The sequence below is a fragment of the Lynx rufus genome, unplaced genomic scaffold, assembly GCF_022079265.1.
Source record: "Lynx rufus isolate CCGP_SWC_20201006 ecotype Redwood Valley unplaced genomic scaffold, mLynRuf1.p SCAF_8, whole genome shotgun sequence".
NCBI classification, from domain to species: domain Eukaryota; kingdom Metazoa; phylum Chordata; class Mammalia; order Carnivora; family Felidae; genus Lynx; species Lynx rufus.
This window is the reverse complement of record NW_025814896.1, coordinates 54,849,585-54,871,816: the sequence shown is the minus strand read 5'-3', so window position 1 is coordinate 54,871,816 and position 22,232 is coordinate 54,849,585. Positions and strand designations below refer to the sequence as shown.

The 22,232-nt window shown below is 44.9% G+C and overlaps 1 protein-coding gene across 4 annotated transcripts in view; it reads left to right on the top strand.

Annotated features, from left to right (window-relative positions):
• NCK2 (NCK adaptor protein 2) overlaps positions 1–19,324 on the top strand; it is a 152,510-nt gene extending 133,186 nt beyond the window's left edge. For all 4 annotated transcript variants that reach the window (XM_047069778.1, XM_047069774.1, XM_047069776.1 and 1 more), the window contains exon 5: positions 18,256–19,324. In XM_047069778.1, coding sequence (XP_046925734.1) covers positions 18,256–18,450 — 195 coding nt within the window. In that variant the 3' untranslated portion in view covers positions 18,451–19,324. The remainder of the gene's footprint in view (positions 1–18,255) is intronic.
• The last annotated feature ends 2,908 nt before the right edge of the window (positions 19,325–22,232 follow it).

The following is a 22,232-nucleotide window of genomic DNA, read 5'->3' as shown; positions in this document are numbered from 1 at the left end:
TCTTTGTCATGTTTCACAGATAAATTTGTTTTTCATAAATTGAAGGTTTATGGTAACCCTGTGACAGGCAAGTTTAATTGGCACCATTTTCTACCAGCATTTGCTCACTTTGTGGATCTGTTATGGTAATCTGCACTCAGTGATTATGATTCCTCGAAAGCTCAGGTGATGGTTAGCAATTTTTAGCAATAAAGTATTTTTTAATTAAGGCACGCACGTTAGTTTTTTTAACGTCATGCTACTGCATGCTTAATGGACTAGAGTGTAGTGTGAACATAACATTTCTATGCACCTGAAAGCCAGAGAATTCATGCGATTTGCTTTATTGTGATACTCACTTTACTGAGGCGGTCTGGAACCGAACCTGAACCTGCAGTATCTCTGAGGTGTGCCTGTATTTATGTTATTTGGTTTCCATCTCAGCACTTGAATAAGCTCCAGTGTCTCGTTTGTCTCAGATTATTAGAGAATATGCTGACTTTCTAAATAACTGAAACATTGTTTACATTGTATTTTAACCATTTTTATGGGAGCCTTTTTAGATTTTCTACATTCTATCTTAACTTAGAAAACCGAACTATGACATAGTAATGGCATGACGTCATGGGGATGGAGAGGGGAAGGGACCTGCGTCAGCCCTGCACCCTCACTAGCACCGGCTCCAGCTCGAGAGTGCCATGTGACCTGATGGTGTCCAGGGACGCCTGTCCCAGTGGCTTGTGCCATGACACGTGGCGTTTTCTGCCGTTGGGATGCTTGCTTTGTGCCAAAGGGAGGCTGCAAGGGGCTCCAAGGGACGTTGCTGCATTTCTCCTAACAGCAGACCTAGGTCTGCTTTTCTCATTCATATCCAGGTCACCAGAGGCTGTTGAGGAACTTTGTGGATGGACAGATGGACAGATCCATTCCTTATTAATCTTCCACTGTCCGTTGACTACCTCTGCCTCTTGCCAGAGTTTCTCACGTCCTTTCCTCTCCTTCTTTGTCTTTTTTTCATATTAATTTTGGCACTTCTAAGATGACAGCCTGGCTTTGAAAGCAACCACCAGACCAGTGTGAGCCCTTAATCTAGCAGCCATAACCTGACATCACATCGTATCGTGCCAGAGTCAGAAAGGTTTCTGATGCGTTGGGCATACCTGCTGGACTTGGAGACATCTTCTTTTCATTTCCTTTTCTCTCTGGCAGTTTTTGGGCCGGGGACTTTCCTTTGACTGAGGTTACCACAGGACATCTGACTTCTAAATAAGCACAATAGCATTTTTTAGAGTGCATCTTCAAGGTATGTATCATGTTTTAAGATTTCCTGAGTGATTCCAATATAAATAAGCTAGGCTCTTGCTTGACGGTATCTTGCATTTAAAACTATTCAATGTTTCTCTATTTTGAAAAATACAAAATATACCCAAGTGTGAGCCCTAGGACATGTGTGCTTTTGGGGAAGGAGAAGTACATATTTTGGAAAAACAAACACAAACATGGCCACATCCTGTGATATCCAGGGTCCGTGAAGTCCTGGGTGTTTTCTGTCAGCCATGTTTTATCGAGGAAGGAATGAACAAACCAAATGATCCTGTTCGGGCTCTCTTTCCTGTCCTGAATCTTAATACTCATTCTTTGTGTTCTCTACCATCTTTTCTCCCTTCCTCCCCACTTTCCTTTCTCATCTATAACTGTCATTTATCCCCAGCAGCTCAAGGTGAAACAGCCTCGTTTCTTAGTCTCCATATTCCATTATCCTTCCTGCACCTGCTAATCCCTAGCTCATTAACTCTAGAAAATTCAAAGTTCCTACCTGCTCATCATACATCCTTCTGTATTTGTCCATCCTTCTTCTGTGGATGCGGTTGGAAAGTGGTACTTACAGTTAAGAATAACCAGCGGTTAGGTTTCTGGATGAACTGTTAGTTGTCAGTAGATTAGTTTTCCGTTTGCTCTCATTCAGAAGGAGACAGCTTATAGCGAGGATGCCGTCACCCAAGGTGACTAGCTGGATGGTGTCAGCCTGTAGTTTACGGAGCCGTTTTCCTCTGTAAGACTTTAAAAATCCCAGAAAGATCACCTTTCTCCCTCACATGTATTATGTTCCACAGTAGGATTTGGGGACTGATTTTTGGTAATACAATACATTTGCTTCTGATAGAGAAAAGCTACCTTGCTGAAGATAACTGAACGTACATATTGTCCACATGCATAGTCATGTGTTTCAGTCCTTGCTGTTTTTTAAAAATCCATTAAGAGTGGGATGCCTGGGTGGCTCAGTCAGTTGAGCATCTGACTCTTGATTTCTGCTCCGTTCCAGATCTCCTGGTTCATGAGATACATCCCTGCATTGGACTCTGCTAAGCATGGAGCCCGCTTAAGATCCTCTCTTTCTTTCACTCTCTTTCTGCCCCTTGTTTGTGCTTGCTCTCTGTCTCCCACCAAAAACAAAAAAACAAAAAAAACACCGTAATTTTTTTTTTTTTTTTTTTTTTTTTTTTTACCAGAACTCTGTTTTGGGATGATATCATCACTTTGTCTCTCTAGATCGGTGATACTCAAACTGTACCGTGTGCTAGCATCATCTCCTTGAGGGCCTGGTAAAACAGACTGCTGGGTCCCACCCATAAAGTTCCCGACCTGGGAGGTCTGGAGCCCGAGAATTTGCATTATTAGCACATTCCTTGGTGATGTTGATGCTGCTGGTCTAGAGACCACACTTTGAAAACTGGTAGGCAATTTTAATGGTTTTATACGTATTTACAGCAATTGCTTAAACTCCATTTCTGCTTAATAGTACATTTCCAAGAATTATAAACATGCTTAAAGATGAACATTTTCACTCTTGTCGGAAAGATTCTTTTAGGTAGAACTGTTGACTCCTGTTGAGTGGAATTCACCTCCTCAAGTGCTTTTCTGTTTATTTATTTTTTTTAGCTGTTGAGAACTTGGTAACAAAGTGGCTGCATTTGCTCTGTGTTCCTGATGGAGAATGGGAAAGAGTTCAGTCCTCAGAGTAGAGTGAAGGCGCTTTCGTAGCAGTTCGGGGGATGGGGAGCTATGGAGTCAGTTCCTTGCAGCAGTGACTTACTTGCTCATGAGCTTTCTAAATCCACCGTCTGGTGCCCTGATTCCTAGATGGTTTCTCATAAATGGGTTGATGTTAAGAAAAGAGTATAGGTTTTACTGTGATCCATGCATACCTGCATCTTTCCAATTGCAAAACTTACAAGCTGCTTTTTGATTGTCAGGCTTTTTGCCCAGTACCTAATGGACACTTTAAGCCTAGATTTTTAGAATATTTCTCACTTTAACTATATCTGATTCTTCAAACCGGAAGGACCTGAACCATCATTTTGTATGGGCACTTCTCTCAGAGTTCACTGCTCCTCACCTGTTTCATTCATCCGACTCTTAGATGGCTCAGAGCCTTGGCAGTCCTGGCTAGCACTTCAGTATTTACCTTAAAACAAACAAACCCATGCTATTAACTGGCATATGTGAAAAAGACAAGAGTCTTATTTGAAGCTATTTCTTAAAAGGCAATCAATCACAAATCTGCTCAAGGTGTCACTTGTAATTTTTTGCAGAACCCGACAAGGCTTCTCTACTGTGCCCTTGGCCTTGGTTAAAGGCGTGGCGTCCCATTCTCTCTCCCTGGAAGGCGGGGGTGTGCGGGTCGAGTTAAGTGAGCACTCTGCCGGGGAGCTCCCGTGTCATCGCAGAGTGCCGATAAAATTGCATGTAACCAACGGACAAAATTACTAGCCTTTCAGTAATATAGAAGGCACCTGAGAATCTTGGAATTTCAGCCCCAAAGCCATTATTTATGATGAAGGGCTTTAAATGGAGTTTCATTTCTGCTATGTTACAAAAGAAAGTAAATGTTACTCAATCCATTGATTTGTTTTTGGAGGGATATAAATGTCGAAAGCAGAACAGAGAGTAGTCTGTGGCCCAGACTCACCTGACTTGTGACATGTAAATGAAGCAGGTGCAGGTCAGCTGAGCAGGCCCCCTCAGGTCATTGGGAAGCTGCAGGTGGCCACTTTTCTCTTTGTGTTGCTGATAATTGCTGAGTGGCTTCTCTCTTGTCTGTACCTTCCTCTCTGGGTCCTAATGTGTCATCACTCTTTTCCTCCTTACACCTGGGTTCCTGGGTTCTTGGACTGGGCTGTCTCTTCCTCCAGACCTTCGTACAGATCTAGAAAACTCTAGAACACAGCTCCCTTCCCCTGCACCCCCATCAGTGTAATGTCCACACGTCTTTCAAGTCTCATTTTGGCCACCTTTGCTCTTGGGAAGCCTCTCCTGACCTGCAGGCCTGGGCCACATGCTCCCACATGTTCCTGGGACACAGGGCAGTCTTAATGCTAGGGTGTCATTGCCCCCGGACATGACAATGTTGCCCCCTTGAAAGGCCAAGTCAGCACAGAGAATGCATGTTGTGTCATGTTGTTGGCTGTTGAATCCTACTACCTTGGTGGGACTCCCGAGAAATATTCTTTGCATTAACTGATGAATTAATTATCCAGAATGTGCATAATAAATTCAGTGTGGGAATCAGCAGCCAACCAGTACAGAGTGCTAAGGATTCCTGAGTTGTGTCTCTGTGCCTGTGTTCTCCTGGGGTTGTGCTAAATGCACTGTTGAGCTTGAATCAGAACCGTGGCCTCTGGCTTACTTTTTGCTGCCACGAGAGGGGTCCAGACACCATTTCTTCAGGCCTGCAAACATAGTAGGGAGGGAAATGGTCATCCAGTAACCACTGGCAACTGAAGAGCAAGCCTTTCAAAATAACACAAAAAATATGTCAAAGTACATAATTTATCCATGAAGGTGTTCAGAAATATTTTCATAAAAATCTCTTAGATCATGAACTACCATTTATCTAAATATTTATATTGCTCTCATAGAAAATCACCAGAACCTGTAAGAAATGTTTTTCCCCAGTGTTTTAAAATATTTAACGCTATAATGGAAAATTTTGAAAACTGGGTCAAGAAAGTTTTTAGCATTTAATATATCAGAAAGGCTTATGTGGAAAATACATGCTATACCAGTGTAAGCCTCTGGGTCGGTTGTTTTTGGTTTTTTGTGTTTTTTTCTGTTGTTGTTGTTAAACGATTTCTTTTTAGCTGTGGCTACAGAAATAGCTAAATAAAGTTGTCTTTTAGACTGAGATTTCCACTTGGTTTCTACAAGAAGTTAGGCTCACCTCTCAGTAATCTCACAATCACTCCACGAAATTAGCAATGAAAGAGAAGCATAGAAGTCGTTAGGATTTTTTTTTTTTTTTGAACTGGGCATTTTTGTTTTGTTTTTAACACACGTGCGCAGACGCATACTGAGGGGCCGGTGAGGCTGCAGGCCCCGGCAGGTGCACGCTGGCTGGTCCATGGGGCTGTTTCCTGCTGTGGATGTGGTTTCTCGGCTGGCGAAGGAAGATCGTACACTCCACTTTTCAAGATTGTGGAGTGAGAGATGCTGAGGAACCGGGACAGATGGAGAAATGTTTAAATCCGGCTCTGGTCGACACTTGGTAAACATAAACGTGATTTTCTCATATGTAGGTAGGTGCCTGGACAGCAGGCTCACAACTCTTCTCCCCTTAAACAGAGGGCCCCATGTACTGCCTGCCAGGGGTCTTTACCACGTGCCCTTTGAAAACTGATCTTTTGCAACTTACGGAAGGAATTTCACGAGAGGTGTATACATTTTGGTCTTAAGCTGTGTGCATGGAAAGTGCTTGCCTGGCACAGATGGTTTCTCGGGTATCTCACTAATACTGCCAGTATTCAGATATTCTAAGAGTGCCCATTGGGTGTCCCAGCCAGAGCCCATCAAGATCCTTGTAGCATTCTGGGGAGGTCGAGAAAAAAGTGATTCATAGAAAAAAGTCGAGTTTAGGGATCATTGTTGCCTGACCCCAGGCCAGAGGAGAGCAAACGTTTTTGGTTCGGGAGTTGTGTCTGAGCCACGTCTCCAACTGCCATGTGTCCCTACCCGCCTCCCCCCACCAGGAAAAACCTTTAACGAGGATCACCGGGTGTTGCAGGTGATCTGAAGAAAATGTGGAGTTCTTTTGTACCACTGCTGTGCCCTCCTCACTAGGAGGCGATGCGCTGGGCCCTTGTGACCTCCCCGCCCCCCCCACCCCCCATGTCCTCACCCATCCTGACGCCTCGGATTCCTCTATCACATTCCTGCTGTCCCCACCAAAACTTCACAAACCTTTTTAGGCTAGCATATAAACTTTAGTTAAGAAATGTTTTTTATGTGACAAAGTGTACATTACAGAAAATTCACCGTTTCAACTATTTTTAAGTGCAGTGGCATTACGTAGGTTCCCATTATTACACAACCATCACCATTCAAACTTCTTCAACCTCCCTGATTGGAACTGTGGGCCCATTAAATACTAACTTTCCACTTCCCCCTTTCCCCAGCCCCTGGTGACTTTCTCCTTTCTGTCTACCTTCTGTCTCCATGAATCCGACTACTCTAGGTACCTCATGTGGATGGAATCAGACAGTGTCTGTCTGCCCTTTTGTGTCTGGCTTATTTCACATAGCATAATGTCCTCAGGGGTTCATCCATGTTGTCGCCTGTGACAGGATTTCCTTCCTTTTTTAAAGCTGAATGATATTCCATTTTATGCATCTACCCCATATTGTTTATCAATTCATCTGTAGATGGGTAATGGGTAGCTTCCACCTTTTGGCTATTTTTAATGATGCTGCTGTGAACACGAGCGTGCAAATATCTTTTCGAGTCGCTGCCTTCCATTTTTGTAGATGTGTACACCCAGTAGAGGGATGGCTCGATCAAATGGCAATTCAGTGGTTAATTTTTGGAAGAGCTGCTATCTGTCTTCCACAGCGACTGCACCTAGACATTCCCACCAGCGGTGCACAGAGTTTCTCCACATCCACACCAACAGTCATTACTTTCTGTTTTTTGGAGGTTTTGTTTTTCACCATAACCACCCTAATGGGTGTGAAGTGAGTGACAGCTCACTGTGGTTTTGATTTGTATCAGCACGTAACCTGTTAATCTCAGCTGCACTGGTTGCTTGTGTGGGGATGTTTCTTGTGGCACTCTCGCTAAACAGCTCCTTACCGTGGCCTCTGGTGGCATGGCCAGTGTGGGGTTGAGTAACAAAATAGAGCCACCCCCGTAGAGCTTCTAACACAGAAAGCGGTTCTTAGGAATTGCTTGATTTTTATCAGTTAGGTCCGTGAGTGGAATTGTGTGCAAACTGGCCTGCTCACTCCCTTCTTCCTTAACTCTCTTCACCTTTTTGAAAGTTCCCACCAGACTATAGTCACTGGAAATCCTACAGAATCAAGCCTGAGTAGTTCCGCAGACAAACAGGAAAAGGCACATGTAAAATTTTCCTCAGCCTCGTAGCAGTAATTCTCAAACTGTGGTCGCTGCATCAGTGTCACCAGAGAACTTGCTAGAAATGCAGAATATCAGGCCTCCCGCAGACCGGCTGAATCTGAGTGTCTGGGATGGAGCCCTGCACCCTCTGTGTGAATGAGCTCTCCCAGTGATTCTGATGCTCAAGTTTGGGAACCACTGAATTATGGCTTAGGAAATTGGTTCCAGCCCTTTTGAGCAGCATTGTGTTCTATGGCAAAATTCGGAATTGAATTTTTGAATGCCATTTATTATTGATCATTTACACTGGGCATGACATGGCAGAAAGAGTGAACAGGACAGTATTCTAAAAGTCTAACCTCTGAGGTATTTACATTTAATTTTAGGAACTATGTTTTGGGAGGCAACAAGGGATATACACACACATACGGGTACTAACTTGAAATGGGGCACCTGGGTAGCTCAGTCGGTTAAGCATCAGACTTCGGCTCAGGTCATGATTTCGCGGTTCGTGAATTCAAGCCCTGCATCAGGCTCGTGCTAATGATAGCTCAGAGCCTGGAGCCTGCTTCGGATTCTGTGTCTCCCTCTCTCTCTGCCCCTCCCCTACTCATGCTCTGTCTCTCTCTCTCTCTCTCTCTCAAAAATAAATTAACATTAAAATTTTTTTTTAAAAAATGGAGAGTAAACATTGTCATTTAAAGATTGGGTTCTGTGGTTGATGATTTATGTAGAAATGTTTATTTCAGGAGGTAATGAGAACGATAATGTTTGATCTTGTCACAGGTGGATTGGCTTTAGGCCTGTGGAGTAAATATTTCAGAGACACATTTAAAGAAGAACAGAAAATGCCAGTGATGACATAATCTGATGCAGAAACAGAGTAGTATCAATTGACAGCTAGTGGCCTAAGTATAGACAGTGAGTCAATTTTGATTAAAAAAAGGCTATATTGGACAACCAGGCCAGGTGATTTAACAGAATGATAAAACTGAAAGGAAGCTTTTTTGAGATAAGAACAGAGAGAGTATTGATCAGTGGAATACAATTTGCCTCTAATCCATAGGTTCTCAGATTTTTGTGGTAAAGGAACTACTTTTCTGGGCAAGGAGTACCTTCCTTAAAGAAGTAAGAAAAGGGAAATATCCATTTGCCAAACAAAAGGAAAGAATGATGTAGCTATTGACAAGAAACCAACAAGGTGACCTCTATTTGGAAGTGGAGAGAGTATTAAATATACGTATAAATGGTTGATAATCAAAAGCCAGCATGACCGGAAATCAGTCCAGAGTCTACCTGGGAGACTTGGCAAACCACACAAAGGACAATTTCAACTCCCCAAAGTGAAAAAAAAGTAGAAGTTTAAGAATCAGGAGTGCTTGGGAGCAAGGTCCTACCTACCCTCCCGTTATTTCTTCCCACCCACATGCTTAGAAGAAAATCATATTAGTACTTAAGCTGTCAGGGATGGAGGTAGAAATAAAGGATATTACAGATTGTTCTTGACTTTATTTATTTATTTATTTATTTATTTATTTATTTATTTATTTATATCAATGAGAAAATAAGGATTAAATCTTGAGGAAAGGAGAGGAATATTTGACCAGGGCATCTGTTTTATAAAAATGCAAAGTGCTTTTCAGCAAGTATTTCAAACAGTGGATATCAAGCTGATGAACCTGTAGAAACAGTACCAAAGAGGGTGTGTTCTTTAGTTTTCTTTTCTAAAAGTGATCGCTTGTGAGCAGAAATTGCAAAGAGGTGAGATGTGAGAATTACCTAAAGAAATGAATAATGGAAGAGATGGTCAGAATTGGAAATTTGTAAGTCAGTACATTTATTTATTTTTTTAATGTTTATTTATTCTTGAGAGAGAAAGTGAGACAGAGTGTGAGCAGGGGAGGGGCAGAGAGCAAAGGAGACACAGAATCCCAAGCGGGCTCCAGGCTCTGAGCTCAGCTGTCAGCACAGAGCCTGACGCGAGGCTCAAACCACGAACTGGGAGAACATGACCTGAGCCAAAGTTGGACGCCCAACCGACTGAGCCATCCAGGGGCCCCAAAATCAGTACAGTTATTGAACATCTACTCTGATCCCAGTGTGGACATGTGGAGTTAAGTCAAGTTCTCGTCCTTAGAGGGATTATATTCAAATAGGGGACCTAAAACCTAAACAAAAACAGTGATAACATATTAATAAAAGCCCAGAGAGAGGTTGATTTTCTACCAGTCTATTAATTGCCCTTATATTCCACTTGGAAGATGACTTCCTGAAAAAAAAAGTGAGGGGTAAAATGAATTGCTTATCCCAAATGATAATTCTTCAGAATCTCTGGTTCAGAAGCTTTGAGAATAGAAAAATCATTCCTTCAAGAAACAGTCAGAAGGAGAGAACAAGAAGACGTGGTCTGATGTTATAATATTTGAAAAGTTAAGATGGCGTTCAGCCAAGAGAAATGGAACCAAGTAAATATAGTGTTTGGAGAAGGAAAGGGAAGAAAATGTGGATAATGGGAGGAATCTCAAAGATGGGAATTGAAAGGGGGTAGGGGGGACGTTGGGAATTGAGGGCAGATGTTTCAGAATTGAAAAGAAAGTATAAGACTGTATCTAGTTAGATTTTAGTGCAGCCAAAGAAAGTTTAACAAACATGGTAGCTGTGATGGCTTAAAAAGATGTCCACAAATTCTTGATTGCCTCCCCTTCGGGAGGAACTGCACTTAATGACTCACTTCTAATGAGCAGAATGTGGTAGAAGTGATGTTAGGTGATTTCCAAGACTGGGTTGTAAAAGACATTGTGGCTTTGCTCTTTCTCAGATCTCTTGATCTTGAGGGAGTCAGCTGTCAGGTTGTGAAGAGACTCAAGGGCTCCTGACTGGTACATGTGAGCAAACCTGGTTCTTGGAAGCAGCTCCTGAATCCCTAGTTAAGTCTTTAGATGATGTCTTGACTGTAGCCCAATAGGAGTTGAGTGGTTCCAGCTCAAGTTTTAAGGCACTTCCAAATTCCTGAGCCACGGAAATTGCAAGTATAAACGTTCACCGTATTTAAGCCATTGAATTTGGGGGCGATTTGTTACACAGCCAGTAGACAAGTAATATGGTACTCCAGGTAGAAAACAAGACTATAAGAAAGGCGACAGTACAAAAATGACAAAATTCAAGAGACACGGCTTTACCATTTGTTGTTCAAAGAAGGAGCAAACAAGTAGCTGTCACGTTGGTAATGTTTATTTTTCCTCTGCTGGAAATCAGGAGACCTCAAAGATACTTGGTGGCAGGTAGTTCAGCGGCTACCTATTGAGTGCTTACGTATCGGATCTGGTTTTTTCTCTAGCATCCATAAAAATGAACTAGAAATGAGCCTTTTGGTTCAAGGTGCTTGGAGCGTAGCAAGAGAGACAGATGTAAACAAGGATGACCACGTGATCACGAGTGAAGTAAAATGTGATTCTTCTGGGTTGCCTGGGTGGCTCAGCCAGTTAAGTGTTGACTTCAGCTCAGGTCATGATCTCACGGTTTGTGAGCTCAACCCCCACGTTGGGCTCTGTGCTGACAGCTCAGAGCCTGGAGCCTGCTTTGGATTCTGTGTCTCCGTCTCTCCCTCCCCCTCCCCCTCAGAGCTCATGCTCTATCTCTCTCTCAAAAATAAATATTAAAAAATTTTTTTTTGCGGGGGGGGCGCTTGGGTGGCTCAGTTGGTTAAGCATCTGACTTCGGCTCAGGTCACGATCGCGAGGTTCGTGAGATCAAGCCCCGCATCGGGCTCTGTGCTGACAGCTCAGAGCCTGGAGCCTGCTTCGGATTCTGTGTCTCCCTCTCTTTCTGCCCCTCCCCTGCTCATGCACGTGCGCGCTCTCTCTCTCTCTCTCTCTCTCTGTCAAAAATAAACATTGGAAAAAAATTTTTTTTAATTTTTTTTTAATGTGATGCTTCTGCAATAGAAGATAGACCTCTTCTAGTTTGTTTGGAAAGTTAAGTATTCTCTAGAGATTCTAATCGAAAGAAATCTTTTAAAAGTTGGCAAGATGCTGATTGCTGTGTTTATAAAGTTTCATAAAACAAACTTAAAGAAGAGCCCCTAAATGGTGGTGTTCGCTTAATATTTCCCCAAAGATGTTGTACTCCTGACATGACTGTAGTTTATTAAACTGTTCCAGTCTCTTCCCAGTTTCAGGAATTCTATCTGTTTTGCAGTTGAGAAAACTGAAGCAGCAAACCATTGGGAAATTTGCCCAAGGTTGTGTTGCTAGTTGGTAAAGGAGCCAGAATATGAATCCAGGCAGCCTGGTTCCAGAGCCTATAATACAACCAACTGTCCTCCTTCTCAGTTAGTGTAACTGTACTAGAAACCTGGAGTCTGAACAAATCACGACTTGCCCAATGTCACATGACCAGTTTCTACCTGTGTCATAGTGGACTGATTTCTTACAGACTAACACTTCTGCTGAAAACAGCTAGAAAAGCTGGACAAAACCTTGAAACAAACAAAAAGCAACCAAGAAGTAGTCTTTCAGGAGCCTATGGTGCTGGGGGCAAAAATTAGAGGTCAGGGCCACCAAGGAGTCATGGCCCCAGAAAAAAAAAAAAAAAAAAAAAAAAGCCAGGCCTTTAGTATGGACTCTCCAAACTACTACTCTTCTACATACTAGAAGCCGAAAGCAAACCTGAAATAAATCACAGTCATTCATTCTGTTCCTCATTGTATTAAGGTGTTCTGTGTTACCTTCACTGAGTAGAGAAGCAAAAGCAAATAAATCTCTGGAAGACAGTATCAGCCTTGCAAACCTCATATCAATATGCAGCATTCAAATTAAAGTACCAAAAGATAAGGCTGAATTACCAAAAACAAAGAGGGGAGAAAAAGAGAATAGAAACAGACCTACAGAAACCCAGATTTTGAATGTGTAAGTGTGGTTTTTAAGGTGAATGGATTCGTAGTTTCAGGAAATTCTGCAAGATGAATTTGAGTTGAGAATTAGAAGTAATAAACAAAAAGAGCAAAGTGAGAATTATAAGACCAAAAAATACAGTAATTGAAATTAACAACTTGGTAGGTTTACAGTAGATTAAACACAGCCAAAGAAGGGATTAGTAAATGGGATGATAGCTCAAAGGAATAGAAATTTTAGGTTTCTAAAACACACAAAAAAAGAGAAAAGCACAAGAGATTTTGCTATGGACCGAGTGTGTGTGTGTGTGTCTCCCTTTATCTCCTGCAAAATTCACATGCTGAAGCCCAGTACCCAATGTGATGATATAGGGTGGGAGGAGCCCTCATGAATGGAATTAGTGCCATGAGAAAAGAGACCCTAGAGAACTCTCTTGGCCCTTCTGCCGTTTGAGGACACCATGAGAAAATGGTTATCTATGAAGCAGGAAGCAGGCCCTTACCAGACACTAAATCTGCCAAATCTGATCTTGACTTCCTTGTCTCTAAAACTAAGAGAAGTCAATTTCTGTCTTTAAACCACCCAGCTTATGGTATTCTGTTATAGAAGGCTGAACTGAGATTTATAGGACCAGCTGAAAGGTTTACCGTACACGTAACCGGTGTCCCAAAAGAGTGGATGGTGAGGAGGAGAGGTAGGCAAGAGGGGGAAGCAATATTTGAAGCAGTAAATGCCAGTGCCACATGACTAGTGGATAGCCGGGCCAGGTCTAGCTTCACATTTATCGTCTTCAAAACATTTTTCATTATGACACATAGCACCCAGAAAATGTCGTTTAAGAAGTATGTGTTTAACCCAGATCAAGGTCAGGAAATAGGACACTGCTGGTACTCCAGAAGCTCCTGCCCACCCCCATAGTAGCTTCCTGATTGCACCACGCCTCCCACTAGAGATAACTGCTACCTTTGATTTTATGATAATCATTTTCGTCATTGGTTAAACCTACATGTATATCCCTAAACAGTCCATTTTAGCTTTGCCTGCTTTTGAATCCTGTGGATGGTATCATACTGCAGCTATTGTTTTCTCATTTTCTTCTCTTGGTCCGTACTGTATGAGATTTATTTAGTCCACGTTGATACGTTATGGGACCTGGTCTGGATCACCTGGCGGAAGAACCAGGTGGCACTCGGAGATCTCGGAAGGCAGGAGGTTTATGTTACACCAGCCGGCTCAGAGGAGATCACTCTCCAGAGGTCTGAGCCCTGAGCGTAAGCAGAGGGAACAATTTATAGCCTGTTACTTCTGCATTCTGCATTAGTAGTAATTTGGCACGTGAAGCAAGCAGGGCAGGAAGAAGAACCCGGAAGGGGGGTTTTCGGTGGGGGACTGGAAATTTCTCTATCAGTCCTGTTGGCCATCTTATAACAGATTTTGCCCTATTAGATCGATTTCATTGTTTGATGAAGTATATACCTCATCTATGTGTCCATTTTCCTGTTGGTGGAGATGAAGAGTGTTTGTACTTCGACGTCATTATGAGTAATGCTGCTCGGATGTTCCTAAACCTGTAGCCTAGTACACATGTGCACACTTCTCTAGAGCACTTCTCTAGAACACCTCCCTGCAGTGGAAGTGCGGCGTTCTTAAGAATGCCTGCACTCAACTTCTCCATGATGCAAAAACGGTAGCGCTGGCTTCTACCCCCACCAACCATGAAGACTTCCCAAGTCTGGCACACTTCCCACCTCACAGTCACTGCGACACATTGGCCTCCCGAGGAGGGACACTCAACAGGGCTTCTGCTCTTGGGCCCCGTCATGGAAAGCTTGTTTACTACCTCATGGGGGCCTGTGCCTTCCGATCAGTAACACCCCAAAACAAAAGCTTGTGTGGAGAGAGAATGCGGGGCTGGAGTCTGTTTGGGTCCTCTTTTCTCAGCGTAGGTATTCACACAAAACCCTGTTAAGGTTCTTTGACAAGCTTTAAGTGAGGGTCCAGAGCACAGCGCTACTGGTCGAGGGGAGCGTGGCATGTTTTTTTTCACCCAAGTCTGCCAAGTCGTTCCAGAAAACCAGCCTGGAAGGACCGTGGAAATGTGGACAAGACTGGTGGCACTGCCTTCCCAGGGGTCCTCCCCTGCCTCATGAGCTTTCTCTGGAGGCAGAGTTGTTTTGACTCTGGAGCCTCTCCATCTTTGTCGGGCCCAGGGAACTGGCCCAAACTGAGGAAAAGAGATGTTAGAGCATTCTCCCCACCTGTGTCCCAGTGTTTCATCGAGGCAGTTTTGCGCAGCAAAGTCTGGAGCAGGGCCGGACCCCTTAATTTTTTTTTTTAATGTTTGTTTATTTTTGAGAAAGAGCATGAGCAGGGGAAGGGCAGAGAGAGGGAGACACAGAATCCAAAGCAGGCTCCAGGCTCTGAGCTGTCAGCACAGAGCCTGCTGTGGTACTCGAACTCACAAACGGTGAGATAGTGACCTGAGCCGAAGTCAGTTGTTCAGCCAACTGAGCCACCCAGGCGCCCCGAGGCCGGACTCCTTAGAATCAGGAAGGCATCCACAGCCTGGAGGTGAGATTGGCCATGGAGCTCCCTCCTTCGAGGGGCTACTTAGCCCATCAGTCATGTTCATATCTTTTTCTCATGGCTCTGAACATCTGAGAGCGCTGCTGGTAGTTGGCCCAGATCTCATTTCTGTTCTCAAACTGTCTCAGCATCCCCTGGATGGCTCAATGAAACACAGATGGCTAGGCCCCACCCTGGAGTCTCTGAGGCAGCAGGTCTGGGGCGAGGCCTGAGAATTTGCTTTTTCTGGCTGATTCCCAGGTGACACTGCCACCGTTACTGGTCTCGGGAGCACACCTTGAGAGCCACTGGTCTAGCTCCTCTTCAGGCTTCATTCAGTGCTGGTTGTGAGAAATGTAACTGCGTTTTAGTTCGTAGATTGGAAATTCTACTCAGGATGCATTGAGAATGCCCCAAATGTTCGGCATTCCTGCTTGACATAAACTTGGTTCGTTCTGTGTCCTTAACTTTAAGCTTAGTTTCTGCTCAAGAGCCCATGAAATTAACAATTACCTTCTCTGCTGCATCAGTTTTACTGGCGTTAACACACGCATACACGTGACGCGCCATGATGTTACATTAAGGAGCTTAAATTAGAAGCAAATCTCCCTGGTCAGAAAGTCATCTGGTCATTTGGCTTAATGAAAATTGGGTCTGTCATGTACTGACCCTGACTCATGTACCGCCTCCACGACGATGCTGCTCTGTGAATTGAGAAGTATCTATAAAACCAGCGTAGGGCCCCGCTTGTGCTAAACTGTAAAGGTGAGGTGGCCTTCTGTCTTCTCCGAAAGACACAGACTCCTGTCCCAGAGTACATATATTTCAATGAAATTTACTAGAAGCTTGAAACTAAACCTTGCCTTAAGGAAAACGTGAAGCCCTCAGGAGAGGGTTGAGTGGTTCATAACTTGTATGTACTGTCGCACGCGGTTGTGGTGTCCTGATCCGCTAGGACTAATAACTTGTGACAGCCACGATGACGCCAACACCGCAGGCCTCGCTCACGCGTGGAGTACCCGTCAGGCCGCACCTGCTTCACTCCGTTCTTTTTTTAGAACAGTACACAGCCACCAGCTTGGGCGATGATTCTGAGGACGCTGACGCTAGGCTGCATCTATCTAGTTCGGTCCTGCGAAACAGTCATGATTTGAGAATTATGCAGTCAAGTGATTGCTTAGAACCAACGCCGTCTTGTGCTGTTTGCTGTTTAGAATATTACGTTGATGGGGTGGGTTGACCGGATCATCTGTGACATCAGGGTTCGTGATGATTTGTTTCTAAGAGGTCTGGTGTGGGAAATGCTCTTCAAGTTCTGTGTCCTCCTCCCCACCCCCGACCCTTTAGTGGCCATGATTCTGAAAATCACATGTAGCCTGAGGCTGAATCGCAGAGAACTCTTCCTGTGTCTTCCTGAAGGTTCACCCTGTTACCACTTGATGTTCCTCTGGGACATCAAGCCCTAGGATGAAGCGTGGAGATAAGATGGGGCTTTTCCCTCAAAGTTTTGTTTCTGCTTGGTCTGTTTGAGACTGAGGGATACATAAATACAAACTATGAATACAATTGTCTCTTGATTCTTTTATGATAGCAGCTGTGACTGGTGGGTGAGCCCCGAGGTGCTTTTACAGAGTTGAATGTCCCCAGACATCCATTTCCCTGAGCTGTCATTGACTTCATGGGATTTCCACTTGTCTTGCAAGATTGGCACACTTTGTATCAAATGTTTGTAAACTCTGTGTAAGAGACAATGGCTGAGATGCTTGTTCATTTTGTCCCCGTGGGAAGGACACAAAGCTGGGTGGGTCCTCAGCAGCAAGAAGGTGCTGGGTATTGGGGAACACTGAATCCTGCTTTAGGAATTCAGTCACCAACTGTAGTAGCCTTGGGGCGCCTGGGTGGCTCACTCAGTTAAGTGTCTTGATCCTGGCTCAGGTCGTCATCTTGTAATTCATGGGTTCGAGCCCCACATTGGGGCTCTGCTCTGGTGGTGTGTAGGCTGCTTGGGATTCTTCCTCTCTTCTCTGCCACTTACCTGCTTATGGTCTCTCTGTCTCAAAATAAATAAATGAACTTTAAAAAAAGAAAAAAAGAACTGTAGTAGGCAGTCACCATCTGTATGGCGAAATATGGCGGTGGAGAAGACATGGTCTACCTGGCCTAATGCATAATGAAGGAATAAGACATGCGTGTAAATTATTTATTACAGAGAAGTTACTAGAATGCACTCTGCTTCTGCCACTGGAAGCTATTGCTTTATGCTATGTGGACAGACGAGGAGGAAGAACTTCTCTTGATTGAGAATGGGGAGGCTTCCCCAGGTGGAAAACCTTATAGCTGAGCCTTACAGGAATAGTTGTCCAAGGTGGGGGGACAGGATGGCTCAAAGAACAACGTGAACAGATGTGAAAATGGCACTAGGGGTGGGACATACTTTCATCTCCTTCATTTTGATCTGTAGGCATAGGGGCCAGGAGACACAGCCCCGATGGGCTGTGGTGGGCAGTAGGGTTTTATTCTGAGGCCGTTGTGGGAGGCGAGCCTCCTTCCACTCCCCTCCTCAGCCTTGCCAGCTATTTAGTGCCTCAGAAGAGGCAGGACCAATTTTAATAAAAATAATGGTATCTTTCTAAAAATGTATTCAAAGGTAAGCAAGGCACTGACATAATCACAAATTTAAATGTTTCTCAGGAAAATTTGTGCTTAAACCATAGTACAGCCACCCCCCCACCCCCCCCAGGATATTACCAACCATGTTTAAAATGCAAGCCAGAGTTTTCAACTGCTCTTAAAGTATTTATTTTTAAATAGCTTTGGGGCGCCTGGGTGGCGCAGTCGGTTAAGCGTCCGACTTCAGCCAGGTCACGATCTCGCGGTCCGTGAGTTCGAGCCCCGCGTCGGGCTCTGGGCTGATGGCTCAGAGCCTGGAGCCTGTTTCCCATTCTGTGTCTCCCTCTCTCTCTGGCCCTCCCCCGTTCATGCTCTGTCTCTCTCTCTGTCCCAAAAATAAATAAACGTTGAAAAAAAAAATTAAAAAAAAAATAAATAAATAGCTTAGAATTTGAACATTTTTGATGGCTTAATTTCTGATAGTCAGCAGAAAGGAAATCTCTAGCTGCTGCCTATATGCAAATCCACTTTTTACAGAGTCCCAGTTTATCCCAAATAGGTTGGGAAATTTGAAAAGATGCAAGTCTCTTGAGTCTCCGGTTTTCACACTAAAATCTATTTGGCACCAAAGCTGTACTAAGCAAAGTGCAGTTTTGCTCGGGGTCCGGACGCGTGAACCCTGGATGGCCTCCGGGTCATCCTGAGCGTCAGGTGTCATAGAAGACACCGCAGGAGACCGGGCTCCTGTGCTCGCGGGTGGTGGCGATCCCCCATCTCCTGCGCGCGGCCCACCCTGACTCGTGTTCTGTTTCCTCCCCAGCCCAGTGACTTCTCCGTGTCTCTGAAAGCATCAGGGAAGAACAAACATTTCAAGGTGCAGCTTGTGGACAATGTCTACTGCATCGGGCAGCGGCGGTTTCACACCATGGACGAGTTGGTGGAACACTACAAAAAGGCACCCATCTTCACCAGCGAGCACGGGGAGAAGCTCTACCTCGTGAGAGCGCTGCAGTGACGGCCCCTGCCACAGCCCCAGCCACCTCTGGGCCCTCGGGGCCGCACTCACCTCCCCAGAGCCGAGCGGACCGGCCCCCAGAAGCAGCCGCGCTCACGGGCCCTCCCGCAGCGGGCTCCGCTCCGTCCGGTGGTTCATCATCGTCTCTTGGCTTCCTTTGCCTCGTTCATCTTCGCGTGCAGGTCGGTTTGTTTGCCACTCGCCTCTCTCCTCTGCCGCGCCGCGCCCTGCCACCCACTCTCCAGCCGCCCTCCTCCCGGCCAGGTTCAGGGCTCGGGAGGCGAGGAGGAACGTTCCTTCACTTTATTCCTGTGCAACTGAAAACAGCCTTCGGGTTGTTCACGCTGACAGAACCCCTCATGAAAAAGACATCGGGCACGGTTTGAATGCACCAAAGCTGCCGTTAATTATGTGAACTACAGTACGCTCCGAACGCGGGGTCCGCAGGCCCTGGGCTCCCTCTCCGGCCAGGCGGCACCTGCGAGGTCCCCGGTCCTGGCAGCCCTGGCTCCGTGCCCCTCGCCCCTGCATGGCTCCCAGACTGTCCAGGGAGAGTGGACGCGCTTGCGGGTAGCAGCACCAGAACCACCAGATGAGACAGTCGCGAGGAAACTCCAGTGCCTTCGGGGCTATGCTTGCAATAAAAGAAATTTCCTTGAAAGTCCGTCCGCAGAAGCCGGACCGGTGACTCCGAAAGACAGAGGTTGTGGTCATTTCCCCCCAGATGTGCCATCCGCATAGTGCTTTTTCCTCTTGCCCTTCGGCTTGTTTAAATTTCACAATTATGTATTTAATTCTCAAAGTAATATGTATCCGTAGCCATTTGTTGACACTAATACAGATGATTAAGGAAAACAGCTGATCTTTGGGGAAGGGGAGCTACCATACACTTTCACACACACACGCACACACACACACACCATATATATATATATATATATATATATATATATATACACACACACACACACACACACATATATATACACACACACATCCATGGATGTGTGTGTGTGTATATATATGTGTGTGTGTGTGTAAGAACTATTTGCTTTACAGGGAATTTTTCAGGGTTTACGAGAGAATATGTGATTGGTAGGTAAAAGACACACAGAATGTTTATGAAGAAATTGCATTTTTTTCTTTACATTTGAACTTCTTTATAGTTGAAATATACAGTCTTGAGATGGCACATTCCTACAACTGAAGAAGGGGTCTCGAGACCTCCTAAACTTGCATACTCAGTTTTTTGGATATTGTAATAAAAAACGTATTATGAGAAGACTATGTGTGTATTGATCTTTGGGAAAACTCAGACTCAATACGGGGAAGTAGTCGCTCTAGCATTTACTGAACACTCAGTGCCTACAGGGAAACATTTTTAGAGAGGAGGCTAATAAATTTATTATTTGTGTGTTTTCTTTTTCTACCACCACATCTTTGTATGTTGAAATAATAAATTTGAATTAGTGAAACTCTCCAAGAGAAAGCAGAATCTCAAGCCTGGTCTTAACTTTACTCTTTGGAAATTATCCGTCACACAATGTTTTCCTAAATGTTCGTCAGCCCCGCTTCTCAGCTGCAGCTTTTCTCTCTTCACCCGGGTCTCACTTTCATTTGTTCAATCGGTAAATGAATCTCGAACGGTCGCGATGTGCCAGGCACTGGAAAACAGGATTTGTGCCTTCGCGAGCTAATTACGAGTGCGTGTTCAACGCTCCATCTATGCGTCCTCACTTATTATTCCTCATGACAATCCCATGAGACGGCCCTGTTCTCCTCCCCCTTACAGAGATGGAGGAAGTGAGGCATGAGGTACGTGCACAAGGTCACATGGCTGGTACGTGGTAGGGCAGGGTTGCACACCCAGAGATCAGGCTTCAGGGGTACAACCTTCCAACACCAGCCCAGGAAGGAAGGCTTCCAAGAGAAATAAGATACTCTCACCCATGAGAGTTTGCTCTTCATCTGCCATTCCTGTTTTCTATGAGTTGATTTGTATCTCTTTGTTGCCTTTGATATAAATTAGAAGTTTGGGGTCTGGTACCTGGAGTTGGGGTACCCCATTACATCAGAATATATATCCAGGTGAGTGGTGTGGATCGCTAGCCTAGACGAAGCACGTGTATTCTGTACCTTATCCCTGGAAATAACAAGTCCTTCTGACTTTTCAGGTCTCACTGTTGTGTGTTCCATTTTGACTTGATGCTTAAAATCCCTGTGTATAATGAGTGTCTGGATAGCTAAAAGAGTTGGATTTACACGTAGCAATTAAGGAAGAAACCAGCAATTAAAGGACACAAGACAGATACACATTTTGGCTTCAGCAACTGCTTTAAGGCTTATAGTTAAAACTGACAGTCATCGTCAGTCTTGTCCCAAACCACCATGGGAAGTCCTCCAGCTGCCTGGGGTAGATGAGTGTTCGTATTTACAAAGGTTCCAGCATCCCTGTGTGGCAGCAGGTGGCCCAGTGGAGGGTGGATTGATAGCCCCAGTGTGAGCCTGTTGACAGTGGCGGAAGGCAGCCAGGGCAGAGTCCCCACGCGGTTTGGAGTGTGGACCACCGATCCTCGGTCCAGGTGGGACTTCTGCCATCACCTTCCTGCAAGACCGAGATTTCCCAAGCGCACCCTGCCTTGCCGTTCCTTTGCCTCTGCACAGACAGCAAAGGACAATAAAGGTCAGTCATCTTACAGTTGTGTGACTCTGCTCATTTGTTTGCATTAAATGTGCCTTCATTTTTCATCAACAGCCCCGCTCAATTACCGTACTGAACTACCAAGCCCTCGCACGTGACTTAGGCCAGATGCCATTAAATCATGTTTCTAGGGAGCTAAAACTGGCTGTGTTTTCTCCCAAAGTGCATCACAAATTATAGTCTTAAATTATAATTAGAATCTTTAGGTCTACTGAAACTGACATTTCCAAACAGTATTTTTGGTGCCAGTACAATTTTGTCTTTGGTTCGTATGTGTCAACTGCTTTATTAACTACTTTGGTACCCTTTCTACCACCCCATACTAGAATGCCCGATAAATTTAAGACCAAAGTTTAGAACCGTGAGAGAGGGTAGAAAAGCTTGGAAGTATTCTCTTAAAATAAAACTGTTGGGTAAATACAGGGCTGGTTTGGGCCGTTTCTCACGAGAACTCAGCCACACTCACTTGCTAGTGTGTGATTCGTGTAACGAATACAATCATTTCAGGTGTTAACACCTTGCGGGCGTGCTGTCTGCTCTCCCATGAAGCGGTGTCCCACTTACAGACTTGGGAGCTGCCGCCAAAGCCGAGTGTGGGAGGAGTGCCGCGTTATCTTTATTAACCCTGTGGCTTCAAGTGAGTATGCTTCTCTGAACATGTTCGCTTACTGGCGAATGGGACTGCCCGCCATCTTCGTGATTCACAGGGCCGTGTGAGGACTAGCTGGGGTAGGACCCTTGACCAACTTCGTAGGACGTGCTACACAACACCAATCAGTGCCAGACTGGCTGTGTGTCCCATAATCTCCTTGACATTTTTCCTCATTTGTTGGAACTCTTTGGTGTATCCACCAGCCATGGGCTTCCTCAGAGGGCCCCACTGCAGAGCTCTGGCTCTGTGAGACCCTCAGTGTGGTCCCTACTGGGCAGTGTCAGTGCCAACCCACTCCCACTTTTTAGACTCTTCAGGTATTCGAGGACATGCTGTTCCAAGAAACTCCTCATCCTAAACATGTGACCCATCTTTCATTAGAAGCCCAGGTCCCAAGGCCATACTTGGCCGTACTGAGCACCATACTCC